Raw genomic sequence first — 1,631 nt, 5'->3', positions numbered from 1 at the left:
TTAAAAGGGAGATCTGTGCTCTCACGGGATTTGCATTCTGTGATGTCAGCCAGTGGAAAAACATGTCACTTCTTCACACAGAGACAGTGCTGGTCTCAAGATGAAGCTTTGAAAAGCTCAAAGGTAAAAACCCACACACCCATTTTTCCTTTCTCTATAACGAGCACAGCCAATCACCAATCCGGATTCTTGCCACCTTGGAGAACGGAGAAAAGAATCTGGTCATCCGTGCGGCAAATCACACTTCTTTCTTCTTCTCTTTTGTGACAACAACACAGAAGTGTCTGTTGTGTGAGATCGAGCCAGCTTGCCATAATGGGAGATTATCATATGGACCTTCTGGGGTTAAGGGCGTTCATTTCCTGCATAGGACTTGTGGGGAATGTACTACTCATCCTATCCATCGTTCAGAACAGGTTATCACGAGTGAAATCCTACGAATTCTTCCTCCTGGGACTGGCTATAGCAAACCTGGAGGAAATTATCATCATGAACATCTATGACATTATCATCCTCGAGACTGCCCTCACCGTCACCGGCTCTTTGCCGTGTCGCATAATCAAGTTCTTGACGCTATTTGGGGAAATTAGCAGCATCCTCTTCACTGTCCTCATTAGCATCTACCGCTACCAGAAGCTGAGAGACGCCCACAAGAGGGTCAGTCTCCCAGTGTGCCTGGACAGCCTCAGGGCAGCCTTCATGGTGTGTGTGATTTGTGTGATGCTCTCCGGGCTCCTCAGCTTTCCCGTTTTCCTCGTCAACCTGCAAGGCACCGCTGCGGACAACGGCACTAGCAACAAAAGTACCTGCCCGCCAGACTTCTTTCAGTGCAGTAAGATATTCTGTCCCTTAATCAACCGCTCCTACAAATACGTGTTCATCATGATGTGCAACCTGCTGCCTCTGGTCATCGTCACCGTCACCGGCTGCCTCATCATTGCGGTGCTGCGCGGCCAGAGGAAAAAGGTGGCGTCGGTATCGAACGAGACCGGCTTGAGCCAGACCAGCAAGAAGAGTAAAGGACCGGGCCTTCAGAGAAGTATTACAGCTGTACTGGCGGCCATGGGCTTGTTCCAAATAGACTGGACTCTTTACCTGATCCTTCAGCTGTCATTTGACCACACAGACTATCCTTTCTTGGTAGAAGTGGAGTTCTTTTTCTCCACTTCCTACACATCCATCAGTCCTTATGTGTACGGCATAGGGAATAACCTGTTCTCTTTAAAAAGCTTCATGAAGAAGTAACGTGGAGCTTCTACTGATATTGTGCTGATTGTCTGACAGTGAAATATTAAGCAGAAACAACATATATACTCTTTATCTGTAGGACATTAAACTGTTCCTTATAGGTACAAACGTGTGTTTTTGCAGTTTCAGCATTTCTATACCAAAGCTGCGCATGCATTTTCTTTTTTTTTGAGTGACAAAAGCGTGAGACCGCCATAACCGGGGAAACAAAATGCTCAGTGAGGCTCCCTTACAGCCTTTCAGTAGGGGGAGGACAAGCGAGTCTCATGTGGTGCAGTGCATCCGAAAATAAACACTAAATACGTAGCGAGTCTCTGCTTCACTCTGATAAATGCAGACTCAAACTGCTTTGGCTTTTCAATGCTTTTACACTCTTGTACGCA

General features: G+C 46.7%; 1 protein-coding gene across 1 annotated transcript; it reads left to right on the top strand.

Annotated features, from left to right (window-relative positions):
* Positions 1 to 315: 315 nt before the first annotated feature.
* On the top strand, positions 316 to 1,245 carry ora6 (olfactory receptor class A related 6; the record flags this gene model as incomplete). The annotated part of the gene is made up of 1 exon (XM_083898519.1): positions 316 to 1,245. One exon carries the CDS (start codon positions 316 to 318, stop codon positions 1,243 to 1,245), a length of 930 nt encoding a protein of 309 aa, XP_083754645.1.
* Between the last annotated feature and the right edge of the window lie 386 nt (positions 1,246 to 1,631).

This window comes from Microchirus variegatus (assembly GCF_963457635.1).
Source record: "Microchirus variegatus genome assembly, chromosome: 12".
NCBI classification, from domain to species: Eukaryota; Metazoa; Chordata; class Actinopteri; order Pleuronectiformes; family Soleidae; genus Microchirus; species Microchirus variegatus.
Note: the sequence above shows the minus strand (reverse complement) of the source record. Positions and strands in the feature narration are given on the sequence as shown.